Source organism: Anguilla anguilla, chromosome 2, assembly GCF_013347855.1.
Source record: "Anguilla anguilla isolate fAngAng1 chromosome 2, fAngAng1.pri, whole genome shotgun sequence".
Classification (NCBI taxonomy): Eukaryota; Metazoa; Chordata; class Actinopteri; order Anguilliformes; family Anguillidae; genus Anguilla; species Anguilla anguilla.
This window is the reverse complement of record NC_049202.1, coordinates 55861306-55887795: the sequence shown is the minus strand read 5'-3', so window position 1 is coordinate 55887795 and position 26490 is coordinate 55861306. Positions and strand designations below refer to the sequence as shown.

The window sequence follows — 26490 nt, the reverse complement described above, 5'->3', positions numbered from 1 at the left end:
CACAACGCTGACAATGGGGAAAGGAGAAACTCCACTATGCTAAGTTATAAACTGGATTATCATAGATGTGATCGCCAAAATGTTTTCTTGTTCCACACTAACAGAATTATTATGCAGCTAAGTGTGAGAGGGACACAGCTCTCACTCTGGTGGTATTTTCTGGTATCACTAATGTTTTGGCGCAAATACACTTGGGAAAAGCGCCTTCATGTTGAGTGCCTCTGCAGCCAGTGATGCTTATGTTACCATGTTAATTAACTGTGCTCATCCTCAACAGCTTTGAATTATCTACTGCATGAGTACATTAGGGTTAGGGTCATCCCAGAAATTGAGATCGACTGCAGCCAGAGATTCATAAGTGTTCTCTTGACACTAATACTGTCTATCCTAGGAGGTAAATGTACAGTTCATTGGGGAAACTCACAAATAACGTTTCGGCACCATGAAGAAGTGAGTTTAACATGAGAAATATGTTTGTTTGGGTATTAAAACTAACAGCTATCCCAGGGAGCCCTGGTTAGTGGGATTACCTAAATATCCTGGACTATGCCACCACTATTATTTTAAGAAATAACGCTAGGATCTATCTGGACACTGTCTCAAACAGCTATCCCGGAGCAGCTGAACATCCAGCTAGTAAACCCATCAATATACTCAGGAAGTAATGATTAAATAATTAATGGTGTCACCACAGAACTGCATATGAGACCAATACAGTGATTGGTTCTCGCAGAGATGCACACCTCAGTCGGTGTATAAGCGAACCACGTACCTTGGATGCACTGAGAAAGGAAAGACGTTTATAATGACACAATATGACAGTTGGCAATAACCAAAAATATGCAGTTTCAACAATGTGAAAAGGACTATGAAAGAACTATGGTACTAGGACAACTGTTTAGCAGATTCTCCCCGAATGTCTTTTGGCTGTCCTGAGAAATTTCATCCTGAGCAACCCTTTGACATTTCACAATTCTCTTAGTTTGTCCAAAAAGGTCTGGCCCGGAGTAAGGCTGTAACACCCTGCACCACCAAGAGACCCCCCTCCCCCTCCTCCAGGAAGAGAGCAACTGCATAGTACACATCCCCATAATCTAGTGATAGTAATAAGACACATTGTATGATGCTGGATGTTTTCATGAATGTACCTATCATTTCTCCAGATACCTTTCAATGGAGGTCCAAGGTGGTGGCCCATCCATACGTACTTGCGATCATAACCTCCCTATACCATCTTATAACAGCTCATTGTGCCTGTCTCTATATCACATATCATATAAGGTTGCGAGGCTGTCTCGTGGCGTGAAGATAGCTTGTCTTTCCAGCTGCCATTAATGGCTCCACCCCTTAGTAGCAGCGGAATTATGAAAGTCTAGAGTGAACAGATTAAGGTACAGTATGGTGAGAACACTCAAAATTGCACCTTACACCTCTGCAATTATTTTGTGATTGCTATGCATGTTGTCTGTACAACCCAAATTTCAGCTGCATTATATATTTATTTATTTTATATATTTCCTACTGAAAACTTGTCCTGTTCATGGGCAGGATCGTTCTTCTTATTGGCAAGCTTTGACAATGAGATGCCTGAAGAAGTCCAAAGAAACAGAGTGGCTCTGTTAAGTACTCCGAAGGAACAAGCACGGTGGAGCGAAATGCAAAGAGCAATAAAGATACATCACCTCTAACCTCCCATGGACCTTCTGTCTAATGAAGTGTGCAGTTGGATGAGGTGGCTGAGGGAAAGTGAAAATCGCAGCCAAAGAAACAGTCACAGCAAAGGGAAACAAATGAACTGTTCAGAGAAAAGTCCCTGTCTGAAACTGGCTGAGACATAAAGTAAACAAGTCAGTCCCCTGTTCCCCCATCTCACCAGCTGTCAGTGCTCAGAACTGTGGGTTAAGTGAGCTGTGACTTGTAGCTGAATGATTTAATCAGTCAAACTCTGTGCGTGTGTGTGTGTGTGTGTGTGTGTGTGTGTGTGTTGTGGTATTTTTGCATTTTTGTTTCCAGGAATTATTAAGTACAACTCTTAACCACCAAACCACCACAACTTAGTGCCAGTTATTAACTACTGTCATGGCCTTTTAAAACAGGTATCCCAAGAAAACTGAAGGCTAGGTAACCTGTGTCACTGTTGTGATCATTACAAGGATTTCAATGTCTACCACATAAAATAATTAACATTTTAGCAGATAGCACCTTTTTTTGTAGAATTGACTTCTTTTTGGAAAAGATGGCAAGGTATCTTTATGATTCTTAAAGGATTGTACAATAAACCTTTTAATGGAGAAAGCAGCTTGGACAGGCTGTATTATCAGGCACACTGAGAAGTGGACACAAGGGCCTGTTTCTAAGGAAGGCAGGGAATGGATTCAGGGAATCTCAATGCCACATCTTCAATAATACGCCAGCGCCAGACAAGCGTGCACAGGGTTTACCCTTGGAGGAAGCAGGGAGAGTCCGGTCACTCGCTGTGCGGTTGGGCCGGGACTCACATACTGATTACTTGAAGGATGAAACATTGGACCGAAGACCCCGTCTGACAAATAGGTCCTTGGAAGGAGGCTCGCCACTTTATTGTTTATGTGTGTTCTGGAACAAGCAGTGAAACAGCACCCTGCTGATCCGTAAAGCCGTCGCCGGCGGTACTTAATGAATACACATGCCAGGCCCACTGACTCATGAAAATATGAACCACAGGCTCGATTAAAAGTTTCAGCACAGAGCCTATTGCACTCAGAGCACACTTGCCCTGAGGTGACTGACACTGTCATGCAGTCGATACATTTCTCTTATTGATCCAGGTGTTTCCCTCCCCCTTTCCCCTGTGGTTGGGTCATTTGATTTATTTGACTTTCTTTATGCCACCACTGGCGTCGTTCCCCTCAGATTTCCGTCCCTGCTTGTTGAATGCACCTGCAACATCTGGAACCTGATGGCATGCAATCTGATTCCCCTTGGGGATGACAGCTCCTCAGCTTCTTTCTGCTGTTTATTCCTTGTTGGTTTAACAGCAGAAGCTTGGCGTGCGCTGAGGTGTTTTTTTTAACAGTACAGCTTGGAGGAGCAGCCGTTGGGGAGTCATAAAATAAAGGTTTTTCTCTATTAGTGTCATTAGCTGTGCAGTCGAGATAGTTCTGTAGTTGATTTTAAAGATTCTGTCCTTCTGGCTGAAAAGCACTGAATGTAAGTTTGTACCTGGGGCCCGTCAGTATTTGTTAAATTGGCCATTTTGACAGCGATAATATTTTCCAAGGGATTCACAGTGATAATATCAATAATGTTGATTATGAGAATGCTTTCAGGGACTTCCCGTCCGCGCACAGCAGAGGTCTACATTGTGAAGTCTGCCAGCACTATTGGCAGAGCTATTCACTCACTCGATCACCCTGCTGCGCAGTAAACCTCCACGTCACACTCATAGACCGGCAGTTGTTTCTCATTTTCTCCGACCCATCTGTGCTTTTTCTGAAGAGAGTTTTGTTTACTGAAAAGTGTCTGGACAGCTGAGCGCTAAAACAAAGAGTACATAGAACAAGGATTTCCAATAATGAGCCGGTGGGCTCAGGCCCCACCTGCAGAGAAGGGAGAATGGGAGGATGAAGCTGCCAATAAGCAACACATCACATTATTATACACATGAAACAATGAAATCTTCCGCTTTTTTACATCATAACAATCTAACATATATTGCATCTCCAGCTGTGCTTAAATTTCCTTATTTTTCATTTTGAGTAAAGCCTAGCTTTGACTTCGACAATTTTCCTATGGTCTGCTGACACACACATAGAATATTACTAACTTTCGGCTAGTAAATAGCTCATTGTTTATGGGCAAAATGCAACTATATGCACCTGAAGGTCTTGGGCCAAGTATCACCCGATATTAACCCCGACATTCTTTACTGCATTCCTTCCAAACATACAAGTTACTGTTATCGTAAATATATTATTGGTAGCCCTAGTGCAATGCAATTTGTCTTTTTAACAATTTGTTCAAAAGCATTATATATACTGCAGTGATGCGTCATCATCAACAAGGATGTAAGAGATATTAATGTGAATTTGAAAAAACTAATGTTATTTTTGATACATTCAGTTTAGCCCTATAAGCCATGCATTTCAATGAGTGATCTGTGAATAGTTTATCGGTTACCAAATCACATATTTATTTCCTTCTCTTATTTTATCGTGAATTGTATATTATGGTCAATGAGACTGTAATGATTTCTTTAGCTAAGTACTCAAGAATTCCATGCTCAAGTATGGGAACATATGCAGTGTGTGAATTTCACTGTAATAGGTTCTCACCTAATAATCAATCTTTCTGATTTTCCATTAGAAGGAACTTAGGATTCATGAGATTGTAGATGAGATTGTTAGGAAGAGTTATGCTTAGAGAGTTCTGTTTTACACAATTCCAAATGCTTTGCGCCACACAGAATATTTCAAAATAGTCAAAAATGCATATTAAAAGCATAAAAAAATAACATGTAATCTAGTCATTAGTTAATTGTAATTGTATATTGTTGTATGTTACACTGTTCTGTAACAATGTAGTGGTAGCCTATTGAGCAGTTAGAAGCAAAAAATTAATAATCTGGGAATGATGATTTCAAAGCTGTTTGGTCAGGTTTTCTGGGTTCAATGGTGGTGAGTGTGCCTCATCACAATTTCAGTGCAAGAACTGGCCACTGAGCAGATACATTTAAAAAACTAGGATAGCCAAACATGTTAAGGAGAATGAATAATAAAACGTTTTTTCCATGAAACTGAAATGTTTCCACAGCTCCATTTCTTTTAATGGAATCAGTAGATTTCAAAAAGTGACATCATTGCAGATGATAAAGTGCCTTTGGTAAAGTGTATAAATTTCATATGCATACTACCGCATGCATGTAAATTTAATGGTTTAAAAATAGCTCCCCTTCTTTAACAAATAAACGCAGATTTGGTCAAACAGGTTTGGGATTGAGGAGACAGCTTTGCTGTTTTCATCAGGTGATAATAGATATCTCAGCAAGCAACACATAAATCACATTAATGGCAATCAATGGGTGATAACACTCAACAATGCACTTCACATGTCTTGCATAATTAAAATTTCAGTTTGGATAAGATAAAGACTCACATGGTTGATAACTGAGAAAGCATCTTTTAAGCTTAGTGTGATATTGGGGTATTGGGCAGTTTTTCTGTTTATTTAATTATACTTACTGTTACACTTAGCAAACCTAAGTGCAGTGAACTCCAAACAGTTGTGAACATACAGGAGGAGACAGATTTTATAGAGGCTGTCATAGTGCATCTTTTCCTACCTCATAAAAAAAATATTTGACTTGCATTTGCAGAAATAAGTTTTCTTGTAAAGGTCCTCTGTTCTTTTTTTGGATAATTAATGTGTCATTTCTGTCACTGCCATTCAGTAATCTTGGGAGACATTAGGCCATCTGGCTTCCACTCATCCTTCAATGACCTGTCAGTCATTAGCACCCAAAATATAACCAACAATAAACACATGTACATTACAACTGTACTGGTATAAAACTGGATAACGTTGCCCTTTATTCAACTGTCAGGAGGAAGATTCCACATAATGAGCATACTAACTTCTAGATAATATGCAAGCATAAAGGAAAACTGTATTTTGAAAATGTTGTGTTGTTGATATATTCAATCATTTTCTTTTGGTTCCAGTTAAATGTCAATTAACACAATTTAAAATGGCAGAAGATTGTGTTCTACGCTTAGCTCAAGGATGAATCTAGAAATTATTTGTGCTTGGAAAAAAATGTGAAAAGGGCCCCCCCTGCATGTGCACGCAAGCAGACATACACACACATACACACCCCACCACTAGGAACCCCCTGGACCCGCTAGTGCCTGGGAAAGCTTTCCCTGTTATTCCCCCTTAGCTCCGCCCATTGCTCAGACTAAGGCACTCACACTTCTGTCCGGTTAGACTGGCGGCGGCAGGGCACAGTGTTGCGGACGCAGGTTCCAGTGACGGGGTCCACGCTCTCCACAATGACAAAAGGGCGCTCCTCCAGGGTGGCCACGGTCAAGTGGCGGTTATCAGACACCGGCTCCAGGAAACTGCCATAGCGTGGCCACACTGGATATCGCATCTGCAGTATCCCCATCTCGTAGTTCCCCACCTGGAGCAGAGCAATACAAACGTCAGGGGGAACAAGAGGGGAAAGAGAGGAATTAAAAGGAAAAAAATGACAGTTAATGACAGTGTCCCCGGAAGAGAAATGGGCAAGGGACGCTTGAGCAAGGAGTCCATCTTCTTTCCTTTCACACCACATTTTATATTGCGATAACTGTAAAGCAAGAGAAATGGTATAGTATTTACTAAATGAAGTTGTGCTGACCCCTTCTGGAACCTCTTAAATGAAAGGAACGCATGCAAACATATCAGCACTGTGATGAGGAGGAAGGGCTAGATTGCTCTGGGCTGCTCAGGGAAGGTGGTTGCATTTCCCTTGTCAATATTGCAGCATTGGAGTCGTAAAGCCCTATAATCCCCAGTGCATTCAGCTTCCTGTTACAGTCAAGCTCTAAAGCCCTGTGAATCCCTTGGAAAGAAGCCTTGGGTTCAAAAGCAGAGTGATGAATTAGGCCTTTCAGTATAGTCCTCAAATGTATTGGCGCACTCCCTTTTAAGAAGATGACTGGACAGGAGACTCTGTGTCCACTCTGGGTCCACTACACATATTGTATACAAAATTGTTGCGTAATTCAGGTTTAACACATAAATATAACTGGCCCTGAAAATGAAATTAATCTCTAAAAATTCTACCATTCATGTCATTTAAAAATTGCTATTGAACAAACAGTAATATTTACAAATATAGCTATATTCTTATACAGTATACATATTCTTATAACCATATACTCCATGCTATCCCTCACTGTAGTCTCAAATACCTTTACATATACTGAGTGTCATTTCTTTTGGAAAAATTGTTTTCCCAGAATAAGTGGTGTTTGAATGCTAATTAATAATTTACACAATTTTTTTTTAATGAAAAATTTGATAATTATAATATCATGGACCAGGGAGGGGAGGAATAGGAGCAAAACAAAATTGTAACTGGAGAAACAATGGGATTCATTACAAACTAGTGGTTTAATTTCAATCAATTATTTAGACCAGACATTTATACTGTCCGGTCACGACCACAAACCGGACCTATACAAATAATTTGAAAACAAATCTGGGCATCTGGCAACCCTAGCATAAGCATGGACCTGGCATGAGACTAAAAATTATATACATGATATTTAACATGGACATCAAAAATATGCATTTAACTCTAATAATCAGTTTGGGTCATTTAAACTTTTGGTAAGAGGAATGATGTATTTCACAACGAATGCCTAAACCAGCATAAATGTGGTACTTCTTCTGTGTTTCTGTTTCTTGGCCATAATCTGTATTTCATTGTCTTTTTGCCTACATGGTTTCTTTGAATATAATGAAATAAGGTAAAAATAAATGAGAATGTTCAAAACAATACATGTCAATAATCTACTGCATGAAAACCCAGTTTCATTCGAATTTTTCACCAGTAAACATGATTATTTCTGTATTGTTTTAAAATCGCAGTAATGTCCTGGGTATATTTTACCCATGCTAACACTTTCACAGGTGCTAATAAGTGATTGGAACACAAGGGCTAAAAGTGTACAGGCCCAGGGCTGGAGGAAATAAAACAGATATGAGTGTTATAGGGCAGGGAAGATGGCACACCACTGGTTTCAGAGCTAATGCAACATGCATAAAGAAAGGATAAGAAGTTAAAGGATATGAATTTGATCTACAAGGGACAAGTAATTTTAATAACCAAATACACAGGTATAAAAATAATTTGCACCACCGTTTTCAATACTTTGAGTGCCACAGTTCACAAGTGGGGAATTTGTTTATCTCTGAGCAATTGCATCAGTATAAAATAATAAGATTCCCATTTTTTGGGAAAATGTATTAATCAACAAGTTTTGCCATTAAATGACTTCTCAAGGTGTTAGAGCTGTTAGTGCACCTGAATTCCCAAGATCACACATGAAGCACATTGGCTCCATCATTCATGTTCTTGACATTTCCCATACATTGCAGCCTCATGTTGAACCTCTGTAGTGGGTTATGAAGAAAAAGAAAAAATTTGGATCCAAGATTTTGACATGTTGCCAAAATCACATCTAACTTCCTCCAATGAGAAATTTGTATGACAGAGCAGTTCATTTTCAGATTCACAGCTGCAGTCCCACAATTAGGCAAGTGCAATGCAAAGACGGGAAATTGTAGCTTAATGGGCTGCTTGCCTACCCAAGATGAAGTGTAGAAATCATTTTGAACCACAGGTTAAAAAGGTTCTTCACCAAATATTCAAGTTGTTTCATGCATATCAATGGGAAAAGCCAGTGAACTCTTTTTCAATAAATGTGCATTGTTGCTCATGCTCTTGCTCCTGTGTGCTTATGAAGCAGTGTAATGAATGAGTGAGCGTAGCTATCTCATGAATAAATGCAAGCGCTTCCAGGCGAAGCATAAACTGCACATCAAGTATTTGTCTGTGAGTGCAAAAACATATTTGTGAACCAGTTACATTTATTTGTAAGCCAACTGTATTTATTTGTAACTTACGAAACCATATTTGTGCTATTTATTTATTTCATATTAGTCAATATTGCAATGCAATTGATTTCTTGAGCTGTTGCTAATGCTTAACACATAAAATAATAACCCTCTTTTAAAAGTAGCCTGAAGCCATTCATGGATGCACCTTCTAAACTATTATAAACAAGCAAGACAAAGGTTATTTCTTCCCCAAACACTTTCTAAACTTTTTCTGTTAGTATATCAGCCTCTGCTTCATAATTATTAGTATTGGAATTTCTTTGTAATTTTATTCATTAGCTTCTTTACAGTGCAAGGGAAAGAAAATAATAGAAAATATTGACCAGATTTAACTCTATATAAAAGTTATTTTTAAGCTAAACCTGAATGATAGAAACAAATCAATCGCAACTATATTTCCATCTATCTCTCTCTCTCTCTCTCTCTCTCTCCCCCCCTTTCTCTCTCTCTCTCTCTCTCTATCACACACACACATCACACAAATTTTGGAATTGTGCTGAATGATTGACAATTCCTGGCTTCATCTTTATTATAAAGTTCCCAGCAGCCACTGAGGAGCTCTCTGCCAGGGATGCCCCAAACCATTGCTCTGTAAACACATTGTTGTTAAAACAAGCATGCCAACATTGCTTTCTCGTTTAATGAACTTCTGAGAGATGATTCCTCCAGACAAACTATCAATATGCTGAAGAAAATGTTTCTGCCTGATTATTATATTTGTTTTCATGGTCTGGAGAGAATACAAAATTGCCATATGTTTAAAAAGACTGCCACTTTGAGGACATTTTAAAATTTGTGTCCAATTTACATTTTGATTCATTTGTTTGGTTGTTTCTTTACAGCGTATGGGTTTTGGCTTATGAATGCACGTGTAGAATCTCATTACACGCTGGTTAGGAAACCATATTTCAGCTTTGCAGCCATGTTAAACTCTTTTCCAAAACACAGTATCAGCCATAGAAAGTTTATGAGACACTTACAGCATTGATTTTTCTTTATGATGAGAAAACATCATAAACTTAGCCGGTAAAAAAACACAGGCCTCTCATTTTTTAAATCAGTTGGCTGGAGTTCTCCCTCCTATTAAAATCAGGGCTGAATTATTTTTGGAGAATTGAAGGGGGAGAGGTTTTCTGCTACGGCTCATTAAAGACTGAACATGAACAGTAGCAGAGGACCAGGTCTGTTTTTAATTCTGGGCTACTTTGTTTCCTAATGGATTAACTAATTATGGCAGAAATAACCAGGTCAGGAAAGTAAATGGTTGCCGTCTCATGATTTGTCTCATTGACAAACACCACCATGTAAATAGCCTTTTCATTTTGAATGTGTCCTTTCTTGTGTATGTTTTTCATGGAGACAGGACATGGAATTTAGATTAAAACAAAGGCTTTTCTGATTTCAGATTAGCAGTGGTAATAGTGGCAGCAATAGTGGTAATTAGTATGTCTCTCTCTCAGATCCCTACTTTTCTTCTTTCTCATGCTGAACATTTTGTTCTACCCTCTCTAGGAAGTTATCTATTCCTTTTTTTGGGTGGAACGGTTAGAAGAGACCGAGAACGTCTCTCCAGACATTGTAAAGAAGCATGTTCATCAGCCGTCAGACACACCGAGTTTGAAAAGAGCACGCCCATGATTTATCCCAGCCAATATATTAGTGACACGATGAGCAAAGTGGGGGCAGCACCAGAGAGGGAGTTGATGGAGCTGACCATCATTCTCTGGCGCAGTGCAAGAAACGTTTGAATAAAAGACAGAGGATACAGGGAAAAAAGGTAGGAGATCAATTGCCGTGACAAAAGGAGACAAGTCTGCTGATGGATTCAAGCCTAGTGTTGGGAATATTTGTACTAGACTGAAGGCAGAGAGTGTACAAACCAGTCGTAGTGACAGTTGGTGCCTTTTGTATTTTTTTTTTTAAATAAATAAACTGTTCTTTTTCAGTCACTGCAGAGCTTCACAGTTCAAACATTTCAGAAGATTTTTAGGTTTGTATATCAGGCATGGTAAAAATAATTACTCAGTTTGAAGATATTTAAATATATTTATGAAAACAGCACAGCACTGCCTTCTCCATACTTGAACAGCAGTTAAGACCAGTAAAAAAAAACAATTCAAAAGAGACGAAAAGTAGAGAACTTCATGCCAGAAAGAGGTAAATAAATGTCAAGTATTCTGCATATTGATGACAGCAAAGGCTGCAGTACAAGGTTATGTTTTCAGTCATAAATCTCAGCACCCCTGTATGACATTTCTCCAAGCCACCAGAAAGTTTTTTTTAATTTCAGAGTACATGGTAAGTTTCTACTGTTTGCTAATAGACCACTTACATCAAAGTGAACTGCCTGTCAGGTTGTCATAACAGAGACAAAGTTAAACCCCTCTATTATCAATGGAGTAGTGTTGTGTTGTCTTCCATGCGGCCAGCCAGACAATCCAAACACATAATATAAACATGGATATAAACCCACACATTTCAGTTTGCCCAGAACAAATAAGGTTGGCACACAGACTGCACAAGCAGAGCCTACATCTTTTTCCACCACTGACAATGACAAACTATCAGAGTAGAGCTAGGACACAGCATCCTCCACTTTTGTGTTTAGTGAGTGGGTTGCTTATGTATGTGTACTTTGTCTTGCAAGTGGAATAGAGATAGCATTGTACCCAGCTGAAATACGCTGGTGCTTGTTTGCTCTCTATTTCACAAGCTTGTAAAGTTCTTTGGCAAATAGTGTGCACCTTGTGTGTTTTGTCAACCATTCTGGGACATTGATCCAGGGGTTTTCTTATCCTTCAGCCTGGTTTTAAAGGCATACTATGCAGGATTTTTTTCCATGCATCATTACCGTGTTTACTGTACAAACAAAAACGTCTCATCCTCAATTCTCAACCCTGCCTATGCCTCCAAGATGATGAAGCTAATGCACCAACAAACCAAGTAGATATTTTGCTCTGGCTAGTGAACTATGTTGTAACATCATATTGCAGACTGCTGGAATCACATCTCTTTGCATTCATACCAGTCAGACAGTTACAAGTATGCCAAAATGCTCGACCAACAAATCTGATAGCAAAAAGTAATATACGGCAAAGTTAGCTTAGCTTTAGTTTAGTGGTGATGGAACACATCTACACTAGCCAGTGCTAGCACAGAAATTTCATAACTTAAGCAAATTTAAATTCATAACATAAGCACACCCATGCACAATTCATTGTCGCTTTTATTTTTTTTTGCATCTTTACAGTACATAGTCTAGCTTTGTGTACCTATTGCAGCGAAGTCATATGCCTCTCCCACCGTGTAGTTCAATGGAAGGCTGCCTTTCACCTTCAGCAGATCGAGTAAGTAGCCTCAAAGTCCTTCCAGGCCCCGGCTGCAGCCTACCAGCCAACCCCGTGGCAACAAAGGCACATAACCATTCATTCAGCTAAGATACATTTAGTGGTCTCTCTGACCAAGGATATTATTCTGTAATAGCTGAACTGCCTCTTCTTCTTCTATTAATCGCATGCTTTTCAGGTACAGCCCACAAAGAAAAAAGGCCATGACCAGAAACATCCCCACACTTTTTAGAATAACAAATACAGACAGACAAGCAAGGACTGGGAAGAAGTGCACAGAGACAGATAGGTAGTGCATCACAGTAATGCCCGCATGCTTGTTTTATCATACAGTATTTCCAAGGTTAAAATCCTGCATAGAATGCCTTTAAGCGCAGGAGGCTGTGAGTCAGGGGTATTTACCTTGTCCCACTGTCGTTCGCGGTCCAGAGTAATGATCACCATGGAGGGATTGGTCAGGTACCCATCACTGTTGAAGGAAAAGTCCTTGTGTTCCCATGTCACATTCAACATGTGGCTATAATCGAAAGGAAGGGGAAAAAACTGTTTTAGTTCTTTTAGTGGAAGCCCTTTAGCACAAATTATTATTGTTGTGCAGAGTGAGGGGTTTGTTAAAATTAATTTGACCTGAATATTAAACAACATCATTTATAAATCCGGATAACCAAAAAAATGAAAACATTGAAAATGAAAGTACTGTGCATTATTACATGGGGGTGTCCTCAGGATTTTGGTTGTATTCAGGATAGTGGTGCAAAATACAATGGAGGATGAGAAAACACGCTGCAACATATTAGCCTTGCCCATAGAGACCATGATTGTCCATGTAGACAATCAGAAATAAAGAACAACTCTAATGTATTGTAACATGGAAGTACCAGGAAAGGAACATGGTGACACAGTGCCAGTGTAACACTCCTTGATGGAACTCCTGATAACAGCTGACACTTAGCAGATGAGAGCGAGAGTGTTTAGAGAGAAAACCCCATCACAGCACCTCGGAAGGAATGGGGCGAACATTACTGATCATAATCTAACAGCTTCCTCCTCCTTCGTTCCCATGTCACATGAATACAGTCCCAAGCTAAGAGGCGTGATTAAACCCCGTGTTATAATGATGAACACTAGGAAAAAGGATCTAGGAAAAAGGAATTCATTTCATATCTATAAAGTACTGGGACGGTGACACAATTTTTCTTGCTTTGGTTCTGTGTTCCAGCACATTGCATTTAAATTAATACAATGAATATGAGGTCAAAGTGCAGACTGTTAGCTTTATTTTGCAGGATTTTACATCCATACTGGGTGATCCGTGTAGGAATTACAGACCTCTTTTTATATACAGACCCCCCCCCCCCCCCCCCCCCCCCCATTTTTGGGATCAAAAGTACTTGCACAATTTGGCTGCTCAGTTGTTTCTTGGCCAGCCATGTATCTTTCCATCATAAGTTAATTCAGAAGAACGCTGACAAAATGTCTGAAGTTTGGCATTTGAAATATGCATTTGGACTATTCTTTGTTGTCTCTCAACATGAGAACCAAAGAAGTGACAATGCCAGCAAAGAAACAAGACAATTTATCAATTGGTTGATAAATTGTTAGGAAGCAAGAACGCACTGGTGAGCACAGCAATAGCAAAAGACCTGGTAGACCATGGAAAACCACAGTAGTGGATCGAAGAATACTTTAAATTGTGAAGAAAACCCCTTTTTCAACAGCTGAACAGATCCAGAACACTACAGGATGTAGGCATAGAGGTGTCAAAGACCATACAGAGAAGAGTACACCAGCATAACCTCAGAGGATTTACCCCAAGATGCAAACCACTGGTAAGCCTCAAGAACAGAATGTCCAGGTTAGAGTTTGCTTAAAAGTACATTTAAAAAACTGTAAAATTCTGGGAGGAAGTCTTATAGACGGATAAGACATGTATTAACCTGTACCAGAGGGATGGAAAGAGGAAAGTGTAGAGAAAGAAAGGAACTGCTCATGATACAAAACACTCCTCCTTATCTGTGATCACCTCCTCCTTATCTGTGAAACATGGTGGAGGTAGTGTTATGGCTTGGGCACTGGAACTGGCTCACTTGTCTTCATTAATGATGTGAGTGCTGACAGCAGCAGCAGGATGAATTCTGAAGTGTACAGATACAGCTTATCTGCGCAGATCCAACCAAATTCCTCAAAACTCTTTGGACAGCACTTCACCTTGAGGCAGGACAATGACCCCAACATACTACAAGGAGCAAGGAGTTTTTCAAGGCCAAACGGGGAATGTACTTGACTTGTCAAGTTAATCACCTAGCCTGAATCCAACTAAACATGCATTTTGCATGCTGAAGACAAGACTGAAGGCAAAATGTCCCAGAAACAAACAGAGGAACTGAAGATGGCTGCAGTACAGACCTGGCAGAGCATCACCAGGGAAGATATCCAGCGTCCGATAATGTCTGCGGGTCACAGACTTAAGGCAGTCATGGCACGCAAAGGATTTGCAACAAACTACTAAATATGAGGTCTTTATTTCAGATTATCTTCATTTGTCCAATTATTTCGGTCCCTTAAATGGGGGGACTATATATAAAAGGGCTTGTAATTCCTACACAGATTGCTCAATATGAATGTAAATACCCACAAATTAAAATGGACATTCTGCACTTTAACCTAAGATTCATTGTTTAATTTCAAATCCAATGTGCTGGAGTAGACAGCCAAAACAACAAAAATTGTGTAACTGCTGCTGCAATACCTTTGCATTTTTGCTGTATATACTGTACCAAGGATTTGGAGACAGGGAAGAGAGAAAGAGAGGCAAATCTGATAGAAGGTTGGGGAAAATGAGCTGATTCACTCCAATATGTTATCAACTGCTACTGTAGAAAGGACAAAAATAGCTTCAAAATGACTTCTTAGTGCTGGTCCATTAAAATATAATCATGTATTTATTATTTTGCCTGTACAGTACAGTTTTTTTATTTTTAAAGCTGATCATGGTAATTTACAAGTTTCTGTAAACACTCTCAACCAAAGAAGGATCAGTAAACTTTACCTTCCGATGTGACTTAATTTGTCTCAGACAATGACTTAGCAGCTGCAGACCTTTACTGCTCATATGTAAAGTCTGAATCCCTCCCCTGTACCGTTGGAAATGTATTAGGCACTCACTGCTGTGCATGTCCAGTCTTCCTCCCACTAGACCTTCACTAATGATAAAGCCAGACTCCTCTCTTTCATTTGTACTACCCTCACCTGCCTGCAATTCACCTGACTCTGTCCTTTCACCTGACTGCAGGAATTGCTGTGTACAGATGGTAGGACAGCTCCATTGAGTTGGGCATGACAAGGCAGACTCTCTCTCTCTCTCTCTCTCACACACACACACACACACACACCCTCTCACCCTGTTGCACTTAATTATATAGTGCCATAATTACCTTGTAATTACTAAAAAGAAAACCCATATCTCTTGAAATTGTATTTGCCCTGCTATTAAGCAATGATTTGTTCAGAGGTTATGTTTTAAGTACTGCTTTCAAATGAGAGTGAAATATGAATAAGTCATAGAAATAAGGGCAGAGTTTCTTGCAGTTGAGTAATTTCACTATTCATACAGATTGAATTTTTTTCTTGATTTGGCTCTGTACTACACTATTTTAGATTAGTAAACTCACATGTGATTAATGTGCAGCTTATATTGAAGTGTATTTGTATACATTTTGGTGTCACCATGGAGAAATTGCAGCCCTTTTTATACATTACAGTACCCTGAAATGGGGGTCTATGTATAAAAAGTGCAGTAATTTCTACATAATAAAACCAAAATGTTTAAAAATACCCTTTAATAAAAGCTGAGAATCTGCACATTAACCACATGAATTGCTTGAATACAAATCCAAAATCAAATCTACAAAAAATATGTTTTTTTATTCTGGAGCTTGCTGCATATACACACATATACACATGCCCCAACCCCTGCAAAAAATTATATGCAGGCTTAAATCAGTTTTCTTCCCTCTTCTGCATGACTCACCTGAAGATTGTGTCATTGGTGATATGTCTGGCAGTACTTTGGCAGTCACTGTGCCCCTCGGGGATGAATCCTTGATGCCTGCGGAAGCTCTGCACACCCTTGACCACGATGGCCACGCCGTCACGCACTCTCTGCCGAAGGCTCTTTTTCCAGCGGTCTGTGATGATGCTGATGAGTCCCACGGGGAAGCTGTCGGGGGGTAGGAGGTCAGGGTTCCCCACCGCCAGGCTGGGGACAATCCAGATATAGCCAGGTCCCACAAGGCCCACTTCAGCCGCCAACCTGAAGAGGTACTGGGCCTCCTCGTGGGAGCAGTACACCAGCAGCACCTGCGCGTCCACCTGCTGCAGCAGCCTGCGCGTGCGCGTGTCGCTGGCCCCCTCCGACATCTCGAAGCTCAGCACATCCTGCAGCTCCCACAGGAAGTAGCTTGTGTCAGTGAAGGACCTGATGTAGTCCACAAAGTCCTCGTACCCGGGGTAGAGGCTGGTGATCACCACAAAGCTGCCCCAGTCATACTCCTCCATCACCTTGAACATACAGTTGACCTGCTGCTCAATGGAGGAGCCCATCTGGAGGAAGGTGGAGCCATCGCCCTGCAGATTGGGATTGGAGAGGATGAAACAATGAGCAGGAGCAGCAGACACAGGCAGTCTGCCACAAAGATCACATGAGTAGAGAGAAGATTTATGGTGGAGGTGTATGTTTTTGTGAAATATAACAAATGCTTAAATTAAAATTCTCATTAAGTGAGCAAAATGCCTCTGACACATAATATACAGAACTTGATTAGATTTCTTGTTTTTTGCTGATGATGTGCTTTTCAGGAACACATTGCATGGAACTATGACGGCCTCTCCCTGCTCACTTTCCTCCAGCTTCCACCAGGGAGACACATCAATAACTTTGGGGAAGTGTACATCGCACAAGTAGGACTTTATCACACTATAGGGTGTAGCGGCTCTGAATCCATCTCAGTCTACTATTAATGCATACTACTTTCATACAGATTTACCACTAATAATTAACTAAAAAGACATTAATGGAAAGAGAGTGAGAGATACCAGTAAACCAGACCAAATATTTTTCCACTTGCAGCTTCAGTGCAATGGAAACAAAGGAATCAGCTTGAAAGATATTTATGGAACAAAGAACCACGAGGAACCACCAACAACAAAATGAGAAAATGCTTCTTTACCAAGGCTCAATCTCAACTGCTATTAACCTTCTCCTCTCTTGTCATGAATACTTGCAGGGATGGAGGATGCTGGCCCTGATTCGTTGATGCTGAGTTAAGGCCCTGAAGGGGGACAGATTTGTCTATGCCAAGTACTGTTCTAGTTTGTCCAACGTAGAGCTAAGCACCATGATATTATAATCAAGAAAGCCTATTTTTATGGAAACCAAACTAAATTATGCAAGGGGGTAATTCAGTTTAGCTACTGAACACATCTAGTAAAAAATGGTAAATGTATTTCTGCCTCAGACAATAAAGATGATATTTACAAATAACAATTGTGAAATCCAGTGTTGGGTATCTCCATTTTCAAACTGGGAAGCCTCAACAAACGTTATTTACATTGGAATTAAAATGCCCAATTGACATTTCAATTGATTGCAACAAATGACCCTTTATTTTATTGCCAGCCTGGGTCGTTCAACTTCTACTCTGAATGGTGATAGTAATTCTGTGGTTTCTATGACCATGCTGGGCCCTCCTTATCTGATTGGTTTGTGTAATGATACGCCCTCAATCATGGTGATAACCAGGATGTCCATCCCTATTTATTTCACTCAGCTTGTCTTAATTGCCAAAGGCATTCCCTTTGATGTTTGGGGAGGGGAGAGAGACAGTGAGAGACCAGGAACGAGCCAGTCGTTAAACAGAACAAACAACTTCGCAACAATGTACTATTGTATGGACCATTAACAAATTACCCACAACAACCCATATTGTCCCTCTGTCATATACCACAATCTAAAAACAACACATCTGACAATCCCTCTCTTGAAGGAATGGGTGAATGTGAATGCACCTGCTAAAATTCTATTCTTCAAAGGTCAAACATATATAACAAGTCATACATATACTAGGTGTATACACTGGGTGAGACCTTGTGAAATATCACACCCTTATTTTATGACCACAACAGGCCCTGCTCATCACAAACTGCAGCTGAAATACTAATGGTGTCAGGTGCCCTCTCAAAGGACAAAAGCTGTCTAACAATGAGCACTCACTAGGTGAGTTGGGCAGAGACAGAAACAGTGCTGAAAATGAGCAGTCTTACAAGTAGCTCTGTATTAGATGGGGTTTCTAAAACATTTACTTTATACTGATGAAAAACTATATAGAGAGTAAAAATCTAATTTACAGTCAAAGGCACACTAAACACCATAAAAAGTCAGGATTGGTGATAGTGAATAGCAGGTAGTGAAGAGCACTGCCACCCCACCATAAGAAGAGCCGTTTTGGAATGTGGAGTTTGCATGTTCTCCTCATATCTATGTGGGTTTCCTCTGGGTACTCCGGTTTCCTCCCACAGTCCAGCGACATGCAGCCAAGGCTAATTGGAGAGTCTAAATTGCCCATAGGTATGAATGTATGAGTGAATAGTGTGTGGGCCCTGTGGTGGATGGGTGACCTATCCAGGGTGTATTCCTGCCTCTTGCCCAATGCATGGTGGGACAGGCTCCAGCACCCCTGTGACCCTGATCAGGAATAAGTGGTTTGGATAATGCATGGATGGATGAACACAAATTTACTGTGCATCCTTTGGAGGCAGATAGCTACTGGCTTACGGAAAGGTGCATTGGGAGATGTATGCACTTCACCTTCAGCATTCATCTGTTCAGTGGCAGTCGGGAAACCAAAAAATATATGTGCAAATATTGTTTTTTTATCGGAAAAAAGGCAAGATCAAAAAATGGAAAATATTGGCTTTTCATGTACCTCTGGGATTCACTCTCACCAAGGCTTCTTTCTCTGTGATAGACAGTTCTGAAAAGGCAGGGTCTTCGCACTACACAACCTCATAGTAAGAGTCTGGATGGTATGGCCTTTAATCGATTATCTCCAATGACAATCATTTACTTTTAATTCCATTACTCAATCATCCAAAAAAGCTTGATTAACTAAAATTACCTGAAAAGTCATTTTTAATTAATATTACATATGTTAAAATATTTCATTTTTCAGTTCTACAAAAGTTACATTTCTTAATAAAGAAAATATCAATAAAGATGTAGCATGCTTATTTCAACTGTCCTTGAACCAGGTGTAAGACAAAAACACAAGATCCAGTGCAGCAATAACTGGATCCACGGTAGATTCTGTATTATTGCTTTTCATTCTCACTCTGAAAATGCTGCTGATTGATGCGTTTTCCAAAAATTTTGTACTACCAAATAGGTTTACAGTTGCATGAGTCTAATGTATTATGCATAAATGTTCAATGTTGTGTGCATACAGCAGCTGCATTGCAGGCTTTGTGGAGAAGTCACCCATCTATTTAGAGAAGTTCTTTGACTTTATTATTAATTAGTTACGACTGATGATTCATCATAACTATCAATACAGCTAAAAGAATGGAGTCTACTTTATCTCCCACTATGGCAAATTCGGGGGCCATATTAATGACTCATGTTCATAAGGGGCAGGTCCCCAGTGGTCACAGGGGTCCACAGCAATTTTCCAGATAGAGTCTCAGTCCAGCGATGTAAGGCACCAGCAACAGTGCCGCCAAATTCTTATTCTAACTAGAACAGTTGAATAATTCATAGTTTTCACCCTTTGTCTCCCACTCGCAGTAGCAGCGCTGGCCCACATCCATGCTCTGCCCAGCAAATTCACAGAGATGGCATTATCAGGCAGCACAGGCTCTTTTTTAATGCTACGTCCCGCTCAGATGTGCTGCTTCCCCTGAAGGACCTTGGGAGGGTAAAAACAATAGAGTGCCAGCATTTATTTAAGGAGTCTGCCTGTGATACTGCATTCAGAGTGAAGTGGAAACAACTCCAGCACTCTGATATCCATACAATGACGCACACATTACAATATTTTAAGCTTTTTTAAGCGTATATCTTTAAGGTCAAGAAAAACAGTATAACACCATATTTTCTAGGGTTACTGAGATGCCGTAGTTCCACTTATTAAAGTACCATAATGTAACTTATATAGGAGAATTTTAAAGTCTTGAATTCTTGAAACATTGCCCTCTACTTTGCATATTTAAAGACGCAGAATCTCATCCTGATTCCACAGGAACAATACTTACTGGGAAGAGATGTTGGTAAGTCAGGCACCATTACAGAGTCATAAAAGACAGCAGTGTGTTATTTTAGAACAGACAGACTGTCCTTTAGATAACTTTTTCTGTATTACAAAAGTAGGCTAGACATCTGAAAGGAGTGTCTAAGTGTCAGGTATTCAGGAATATTCTATTGAGTCTCTTCCAAAGGTCTGCATTGCTCTAAAAATAAGATTCTGCTCCCATGTGACTACTGCCCACAAATCAGAGCACAATCAATTTGAAAGCCAACTAAAAGTCTGTTACTATTATTTTGTTGCATTGCAATATATAAGCCGGCACGATAAACATCATTAGTCATAAAAACAGTGGTAAATCATGTGCATTGTAAACCCTAATTCTATTCCTTTCCTACCACTTCAGCTCCTACACCATATCTGCATTTGCAAAAAGTTTTGTTGTATGCAGCCTGTGCTCAGCACATCAGTGTTGGTTTCTTTTGAATGTTGAAGTAAATGTTTATGAAGACTGGTGCTTCATATTTATTCTTTTCAGGGGAATGAAGAGAGTGAGAACTGGGAGGTGGCTAGAGAACTGTAGTTATTTCAATTATATAACGTAATCACCAGGGATCTCTCACGTACATGCACAGTCATTCTGAAACAATTTGCTTAAATGATACCCAGTTACTGGTATCCTCCAGAGGCTGGGGTACCAGTGGAACATGTTCTGAGGTTTCACTTGGCTCTGAATTCACTGTAATGTAAGTGTGTGACTGTCAGTGTAAGTACAGTCATATAAGTGAATATGTAAAGTGTAGCCATGGTATGCTTTCCCTGGGGAAGATTAGAGATATTTATCGTCCTCTTAATCCTCAGCCATAGTCACAGTGAGGTTTACAGGAACCGCAAGCAAATGTATTAATCTGTATAGAATGTGAAGAGGGAGGGGGGAAGGATACCCTTAAATATGATCATTTGTTCATTTATTTATTCAGATTTGTTGTTAAGCAGATATGTTATTTTAAGCCACGCATGAGGCTTTCATGATGCCTGCAAGCTAATGCAATCTCATGGCTGGAGCTATACTCTAGTTAACAGCATTCTTTTTGCATGAGCACTGGACAGGTACAGTACCAGATTAGCAGCTAAATGAAGCTTAAAATGGCATTATTTATGGTTTGGATTAGAGTTAAGGACCAAATCTCTCACTGCCACAGAAATACAGACAGGCACAACATGGCAGGAATTCAACAGACAGGCATTTAGCCTTTCCCATCTGCCCTTGCAGAATGCCTATTAATATTTCTCCCAAAAGTTATATTCAGAAACAGAAATATTACCTCTACAACAGGGTGACATTTAATCTTGGCAAACATCCACTAGTTTAAGCACCCTCTCATTTCCAGTAACCACAGCAGTGATTACTAAGAGAGCTGTAATATAACCTGCTCTCGCCCATGACACACATAGGATCTAATGTGCAGAGCAAGGGGAGGAAGGTCCATGCAATAAAAACTACTGACTTCTCTGGAAAAAAAACCTTGGCACCGAGGTCCCTGGAGCTGGAGAGCTCAGATGCGGTGTTTATGTCTTAAATTATTCAAAACCTGAAAATAGAAATATGAAATAAGCCACTGGCTGTTGGCAGTCAGTGGTAAGGGACAGTAGTAAAGAAACATATCCTCATTTCCAGTTCTGAGAGAGGCACAGTGCCTGTCGGGCTGCCAGTGATCCCAGGTGGGTAGCATCTTGATTTCTGGAATTATATCTGCAGCATCTAGAGGGCACTGACAGATGTTACTCAACAACATCCAAAAACAACTTCCTTGACACAAGAAGACGCAAATTGTTGCCGCAAACTATGTACCCAGCCTGTTTTACTTATTTTTGTTCATAGTAAGCTCCCGCACAAGTGACCCACCGGAATATCCAAAACGCTCATTTAAATGTTAGTGTCAGTCCCAAAGATTGACAGCCTGGCCATTAGCAGCATTTGTATGATCACAGTAAATTAATGGAATATAAATACTTGCTCTCTTAATGCAAGCAAGGACTACTTGAACTCCCCTACCATATGTAATTGATTTTAGATACTCTCAAACAAGAATTAATTAATTTTCTAGTACCCCAATGTGCCTGATTTAAGAACAGTGCCATAATTCACTTTATATACCATAATTTAACTATGCTGACAGGCTGCAATCTGTTGCCTATGCACTGCATATCATGCTGGCCAATTCTGAAACATACAGTAGCCACTGATGAGTTAAATTAATTTCTTTTTGATTATTAGAATTTTAACCAAAAAATTAGCAATAAAAATATGCGACCATTGTAATCAAATATTTAGTTAATAAATAAGCCTTTCCTAAATTGATTCCAAATTAATTAATTTTTGGATATTCACTTTCCGACATTGTGTCAGCTACCGTGCTAAATTTAATTTTTAGAGAACACTGGGTCCCAATGAGATCAGTTATGTGTGAGTTTACACTATGAATTGACCTTACTTTAACAAAAAACATTTCAATGCCAGTATTGAAATAATGCTTGTTGAGGTGAGGAATGTACAACCTGAAACTGCTGATTCCTAAATGCAGTATATATTCAGTAACAGACCAGTGTGACAGAATAGTAGTTTTCACAGTAACTGATGCGTATTATTAAGCAAATCATAAAACTAGGGCCTTTTAACCATTAAATGAATGTACATTGATATAGAAAAGTGATAAAAAGGATAGATCAAGAGGAATCATTGCACTAACCCCCTCCTCGTTCTCCTTTCTCCCGTACACTGCTCTCATTCTATTAATGACTCACAGAGCACAGCCCGAGGCCCTCTAGCGCACCTGAATTTAATCTGCATTAGTCTAACGTTACACACAGGTGCAGATCAATAGACTCAATGCAATGCCTGAAGCCTACTGTAAAGCACTCATTCCCTCACAACAAATTACAGTCTGATAAATGGCTTTGACAATCTCCTTGTTGAGATGTCTTAGACAGTTCAGGCACTTCAGACTGTACTGTTTATAAAAATGAATTTAACTGAGTTCCACCCAAACAGATTCAGTGACTCAAAAGGGCTTGTCCTTTTGTCCTATGACATTCATAGGAAACTTACGTTTTAACCAAAACACTGATATATTCATTACACACTATTTGCATATCAAGGTGATGTCTTCCCAAGCAGTGAGGTTTAGATACAGTGGTCAGCTTTGTGGCTCACCTTAGTGCACGGTTCGGTGTGTCTATCTGATTAATGTTCATCTTCCCCATTGCCTGGCTTTTGTACTTTACTGTCTTTGTTTTGTTCACTTTGTTTTATGGAGCACCATCTCTCTGTACGCTCCCGGCAAACCTTTGAAAGGATTCGAAGATCATCAGCTGGGAAGGCAGCTGTGATCCCTTTTCAAATTTGCATCAAAGATATTCATTACCTCTGGAGAAAGCAGGCGCCATTGAATCCTTTCATCTCAATATATATGATGTTTTTTCACCTGCCCTTTTGTGTCATGTGGTCGTGATGAGCGTTTATTCGCAGCAAATTAAATTCACCAAAAAAGGAATGAGAAATGATCATCACCGGGAGCGGAGCATGGCAGCTAGCTGAGGTCCCGGCTCTGCTCTGACGAGATGCGCATCCGGGCCCATTGTTCTAAAAATGAGTTTAATTGCGCACTCAAGTTCCCAGCTTTCAGCCTCAGTCGAATGAGATGTATAGCATCACCTGCCTCACATCACCACCACCAATCCTGCCTGGCTGCGTCTCAAACACATCTTAAGCACACGTCTGACACATTAAAACCATGTGATTCTCAGCACTCTTTGAAAAAACGACGAAGGGAAAAGTAGGCTCGGTAGCGATGGGTAAGTTGTTCCACTTTTTTGAGGCCCTCGGGCTTCAAAAGAAAAATTAGTTTTTTTAAAAAGTACGGCCTCCCAGAGCTCTGCAGCTCAGAGACCCGGAGCGGACTGGAGTGTGTCTCTGGCAGATGTTTGACAAGACGGGGAGCCTGTGAAACAGAAGCAGGACTCTGGGTCAACTGTCGAGGTCTGGAACACAGAAGCACGCGCTGCAGTCTTACAGTACCGCTGTTCTTTCAAGGGCAACTTCCCCGACGAAATAAATCTTATGGCTACTTTATGGCATAGTGTGATTTTATTTGATAGCTGTCATGCATTTCCAATTTCCCAGTAACATTAGCATACTGTCATACATTTTTAGTAGAGTGACATAAATGATCCTCATTGTTCACAAAAAAAAAAAAAACTGCACACACTGGTTGCTTTGTTCTGGAAGACAGAACACTGTAACCTTGTAAGCTCAATGATTGTGTGCATAAGCACGAAAGTTACACAATTAGTTACTTGGGGATATTTATGTAATGGTACTTTTCTTTGTGGCATTGGGATATGCCAAGTTATGGCTTGGAGGGCATGCCCCATACCTATACATGCCGAGAGTTTGACAGTGTTCACGGTTTCCTATATTAGTCACAACCTCCCATCCGATTGCATCTGCCTCATCATTTTTCTTCGCCTATGACTTAACCGGTCCACATGAAACTTCTCTCAGAAATGCTGGAAGGGGGCTGTGGGGTTATAGTGCATTTGAGCTCCTCCTCGCTATTTTAACAGCGCCATCCTGTCGATCGGGGCTGTAATGTAAATCTGCCGGCACCGCGCAGCAAAGCCCTCAGGGTGTAATTTTTTCAACAGCGTGTTTGTTAATCATTATTATTATTGATTTTGTTCACTGTCTCCTCAATAAGCATCACTGTGATTGATTGCTGATAGTGAATGAACTTCGATTTTCATCAGAAGGGGACGTATAATGGATACCCGGTAAACTGCAAGAATGGAAACCTCAGATTCAGGAAGCCTGCTGCTCCATGTTTCCAGGCCAAGGCGTTCAGGCATAACTCACACGCCATGCCTCATATTACAAATCCAGATTAGAGTCTTATTCTTCTCTGTTTTTAGCACATCTGTGTGCCCGAGCCTTCATCTGTCATTCCTAAATCGATTTTCAGGAAGGCCTTAGAGCTAATTCAGGTTTTTGTCTTCAGATGTCAAGCGTCATCCAGATTTTCTTGTAAATACTCGTGGTAAGATCAAGATTTCATCTCTCATGATGAATGATAAATCGGTAATTTAAAATGACTCCTGAGCCAGGACTAATTTATTGTACACTTAGGATTGACTAGACGTCAACTGAGGAAAAATTTGTGAAATGAGAACTGAAGTAGGAAGACATCCCAAGACCTGTAAAAATCTCTTTATATCTTCAGAACACTAAGAGTGACCAATGAGCAGCATCCATGAATGTCCTGGCCTCTCAGTCTGGTCCTGGATATTAATCTTCCATTGATGAGCCTTCCATTTTTCACTAGCTGAATGCAAGGCTGATCTAACTGTGTTGAGAGTTAAGGTGAGAGAGCTTTTTTGGTTTTGTGAGAATAACAGAAGAACAGAATGCATTCTCTTGAAAGGAATATAGTTAAATCAGAGAGGGCATACTCTGGAGTGTTAAATTGATGATCTTTAAGAATTTTTCCTCAATAACTGTGGATTATGTAAGCAGCTACGCTGAGGTTTATATTGCTCTATCCATGGAAAACCACAAATTGTTCTAGTAAAGAAGGATAGTTTGTTTAAGCTTTGCCTATAATAGTCACATAGGGCCTTTATATTTATTTAGCAAAAAAAACAAACAAAAAAAAAACACTTAATTTCTTCATGGCTTCTTTTATTTTTTATTTCAATGAATGTCAGTATCATTCCAACAAAGTGACTCTTTCCACTTGGAAGTATTGATAGAACACTTTTTATAATAAGTGACTGTAGTGTCCAGTTAATCTTGTTTTTTTTAATGGCATCTTTTGGTGGTTCAGATTAAATACACAGGTAAGTGTGCGAGTGTGTGTGTGTGTGTGTGTGTGTGTATGTGAATGTGCAAAACAGGTCCTCCCCTATTAAATACCTGTCAGTATTTATCACAGAGCGCCTAAGAAAATGAGGGGACAGAGGAATCATATGATAGGGTTCTTTTATAGAGCTTTTCCTCACCCTGGCATGTAGACACTATAAATATATATTTCCCGAGACTCCAAGTAGATGTGTTGAAAGGCTCCTCAAGTCGTAGTCTCCTCGCTCCTGTCGGGGAGACGTGTGACAGAGCCTACGGGAGGGGAGTGCTGTAGCCTTAA

At 40.0% G+C, this 26490-nt stretch overlaps 1 protein-coding gene across 2 annotated transcripts in view; it reads right to left on the bottom strand.

The window, feature by feature from the left end:
• Positions 1-26490, bottom strand: part of grin2cb (glutamate receptor, ionotropic, N-methyl D-aspartate 2Cb) — a 63880-nt gene that overhangs the window by 13874 nt on the left and 23516 nt on the right. For both annotated transcript variants that reach the window (XM_035407280.1, XM_035407281.1), the window contains 3 exons: positions 16027-16622; positions 12399-12513; positions 5949-6160 (listed from right to left, as the gene is read on the bottom strand). In XM_035407280.1, the coding sequence (XP_035263171.1) occupies positions 5949-6160; positions 12399-12513; positions 16027-16622 (923 nt within the window). The remainder of the gene's footprint in view (positions 1-5948; positions 6161-12398; positions 12514-16026; positions 16623-26490) is intronic.